This window comes from Panthera uncia, chromosome F1 (assembly GCF_023721935.1).
Source record: "Panthera uncia isolate 11264 chromosome F1, Puncia_PCG_1.0, whole genome shotgun sequence".
Classification (NCBI taxonomy): domain Eukaryota; kingdom Metazoa; phylum Chordata; class Mammalia; order Carnivora; family Felidae; genus Panthera; species Panthera uncia.
The window spans coordinates 2,003,103-2,006,766 of NC_064813.1; the positions used below are offsets into that span (position 1 = coordinate 2,003,103).

The following is a 3,664-nucleotide window of genomic DNA, read 5'->3' on the forward strand; positions in this document are numbered from 1 at the left end:
CATTCTAGAACAATCTCCTGACCTGCTCCCGGGGGCCGGGACAGAGCAGAGTATCTTTCCAGCTCTCAGGGTCTAGCCCACAATTTCTTGTCTTTAGACAGTGCTCCCCACAGAAGGGGGGGGGGGGCACTTGGTAAGGTCTTGGAGTTCTCTAGAAGAAATTAAGATTAAGCATAAAAAAGCAAGGGAATAGGGGCGCCTGGCTGGCCCGGCTGCTAGGACATGCACAACTACTGACTTTGGGGTCGAGAGTTCAAGCCCCACGTGGAGGGTAGAGCTCGTGTTAAAAAAAAAAAAAGGCAGGGAAATACAAAATAAAACTTTATTGAAGCAACTAAACAGCAAACCAGAGAACACTTTGTTCCATGGCACACCTAGGACAGGCGAGTTAAATATCTGCGCACTTTTCTAATTGGAATAATTTTAAGTTGCTCATACCTCTCCCGTCTGTAACTCAAAGCGAACAGCCCCGCTCATGTTTGTACCGCTGTGTCCTCAACCCGGCAGCAGGCCGACCCTGCCTTGGGCTCCGGCTGGAGGACATGACCGAAGGAGCCGTCGGCTGAAGGTCTGCAGACCTTGCCGAGAGGGACTCGAGACGCCCCCACCCACCGCCGGCATCAACCCCCGGAGCAGCGTCCCACAGACAGGATGGGAAACCAGCGTGGCCCGGCCTGAACACATCTGAGGAGGATTCGTCACAAGGCCCTGCACACTAGGGAGCCAAACCCAGCCCCTCGGGGATCGGAGGCCTGGTGGCCTCACTCCTTCTTGCCTCCGGGGGCCGGGTTTCTCGTCAGGAGCTTCCCGGAGTTGGAATGGGTCAGCGTGGACACCGTGGGGGACTCCAGCTTCACTCTGTCCAGGAGGGTCTTCTTGAGTGCGGCCGGGGAGATCTTCTCCTGGTCGGCCATGGACTGCAGCTCCCTGCAGACACAGCCCCGCGGGGGTTACGGGAGCCCGAGCTTCACGAGGCTGCCCGGTGCGCACGACCCCGGGCCCCCGAGAACCCGAGCCCGCCCCAAACCACAAGCCCCCGGATCAAACGCGCCCGGAAGCTTCTCAGAAGTGCTCTTTAGCTACATGTGAGTCACTACCGGGTGTGCAGCTCCCCACGGTGCCTGCGGTCACAGGAGGGGTCGGCATGGAAAAGCCCCGGGTTTGGAGTCAACGCTTCCCCGGCCCTGCCTCCGCCACGTACTGGCCGCCTGAGCTTGGGGACGTCGTCTCTGAGCCCCACCTTCCTCACCCCGATAGATCACAGCCACCCCACCACCACGGCCACGGTGGGCATTAGCGAAGTAAGGCCTGCAAACTCTCAGCTGAATAAGGTCTAATGAACCGTGGCTCTGAGCGGAGCACAGACTCTGACGCCGCTAATAGACCAGGGACGGCAGGATCTGGGCAGCCCGACGGGGCTGGCCCACGGGCCACGGGGAGATTAACCCACCGTGTTCGGATACAGGAGGCCTCCACGGCGTTGATGAGCAGGGAGCGGAAGCCCCCGCTCTCTAGAAAGTGCAGGGCATGGATGGTGGCACCCCCGGGCGAGCACACGTTGTCCTTGAGCTGGCCAGGGTGCTGCTCTGACGCCAGCAGCATCTTGGCAGCGCCCTGGGGCGGGAGGGAAGGAGGGGGGGCGGGAGCGGCCGGTGGGCCTTCGGAACTTCCACCCTTCCCCACACCAGCCCCGCCCTTCCCCAGCCTTACCCCGGCTTCCCCACCGTGCCCCACCCCCAGTTCAGGGACCCACGGAACCCCCATCCCACACCCCGGTCCAGAACGTGCAGCGTGTAGATACCAACCAGCAGGGCCTGGGCCCCCAGTCGGACGGCCAGGCGCCGGGGCAGGCCCATCTTCACCCCGCCATCAGCCAGCGCGTCCAGGGCCATGAATGCCTGCGGGGACACTCGCTGAGCCCCAGGGCAGCAGGCACTCGGGGCATTCCCTAGGGCCCACTCTCTCCCGGTGACTGGAACTGGCGACCGGAACTGGCCGCAGAGGCTGACCTCCTCCGCTAGCTGGCCACACCCCCAGCCCCAGTCTGCCTACAGCCCGCCTGCCGCCCTCGGTCCCCAGAGGGCCTCACGTAGGCAGGCCCGCTGCCGCTGAGCCCGGTGACGGCGTCGATCAGGTCCTCCTCCACCTCGGTGCAGAAGCCCACGCTGCTCATGAGCTGTTCCAGAAGCTGCCCGTCCTCCACCAGGGCGTGGGTGCCCGTGGCGTACACCGTGGCGCCCTCCCGCACCACCACGGGCGTGTTGGTCATGCAGCGAATCACCTTGGGGGCCGGCTGGAACGCCATCAGCTTCTGGGACGCGGAAGAGACGCCCAAGTGAGTCCCTGCGGCGCAGCTTCCACCAGGACCCCGCCCCCTCCCACAGGAGCACCCGGGGAAGAGAGGGGGCACCTTCTCCACAGAGCTGATGGTGACACCGGCAGCACAGGAGACCACGATGTGCCTGGCCTGCACGTCCGCCCCGATCTCGTCCAGGATGAAGGGGATGATGTGCGGCTTCACGGCCAGGAACAGGACGTCACTGTGCCTCACCGTCTCCTTGTTGCTCCGGGTCAGGTTCACGCCCATCTTCTGCAGGAGGAGATGGTCCAGGCTCAGGGCGCGGGGCGGCCTCGCTGGGCCCATGTCCTCTTGGGGAGCAAGCGAGCTCCTGCCAAACCCACTCTGCCCCTGCAGCCTGGAATTCCTGTCCCTCGGGGAGTCTGCCCCTCCCCCCAGGGGCCCGAAGTCCCCTGTCCCACTACTAGGCGGGTGAGCTAAATGCTGGATACGGACAAGGTTCTCCGAGGCAGCCAGGAAACAGCTGTCTCCCATCCAGGGGTTCGCATGGAAAAGGGCACAGGCAAAGGGAAAGGTGAACCGGGAGCGCCCAGTGGGAGGCAGAGGAGTTGGGTCCAGCCTTGGACCACGGCTGTTCGCCAGGCCGCGCGGTCTCCGCGTGGTCCGGGGGCGACCCGGAGGTCACCCCTCCGCTTTGAACTCCAAACTGAAAAGCGGGGCCCTCCAGTTCTGGGAGCTGCCCAGATTTAGGGTGAAGAACTAACTCAGCCAGCTTTCCCAGCGATCACTCGTGCCTCAGAATAACTCCGAAAAGGGGCTACCGTGGGCTCCGCTTTGCAAAAGAGGAAACTGAGGCTCAGCGTGGTTGAGCACCTTAGCGTCGCACTGCCAGCAGGTGAATTAGGCAGTTTGTTCGCCGCGCATCAGCGTGCCGGGCGCTTAGCACACCTCGGCCTCCATCAGTGTCGGGCCCACCCCGCGCCGTCCGCCCCCTCGCCCGCCCCTCGGCCCCGGCCTCCCCGGCCCCGCCTACCCGGAGCGAGGACACGGTGGGCAGGTCCATTTCCGGGGAGCTGGCTATGATCCTGTGGGCCGACAGGATGCCTGCGGAGGACGGGACCCGTCAGCCGGCGCCCCCGGGAGTCCCGGACGCGGCTGCGGCCCGTCCGCCCCCGCGCGCTCACCTGCGGCCGTGAAGCCCCGCGCCAGCGCACAGGCCAGCTGGCCCGCGCCGATGAAGCCCACGCTCATGACCGCGGGAAGGGGCTCGGCGCCGCCCGGGAGCTGCACGAGGCCGGGCCGACAGAGCCCCCAGAGGCCCGCGCGCGCCCCGGAAGCCAGACCCGCGGGGCTTCCGGCGGCTTC

The 3,664-nt window shown here is 65.1% G+C and overlaps 1 protein-coding gene across 1 annotated transcript; it reads right to left on the minus strand.

Moving 5' to 3' along the window:
• Positions 1-304: 304 nt before the first annotated feature.
• On the minus strand, positions 305-3,664 carry PYCR2 (pyrroline-5-carboxylate reductase 2). The gene is made up of 7 exons (XM_049635102.1): positions 3,484-3,664; positions 3,333-3,403; positions 2,411-2,590; positions 2,090-2,311; positions 1,806-1,898; positions 1,451-1,614; positions 305-927 (listed from the first exon to the last, which is right to left on the minus strand). Exons 1-7 carry the CDS (start codon positions 3,548-3,550, stop codon positions 762-764), a joined length of 963 nt encoding a protein of 320 aa, XP_049491059.1. The 5' UTR covers positions 3,551-3,664; the 3' UTR covers positions 305-761.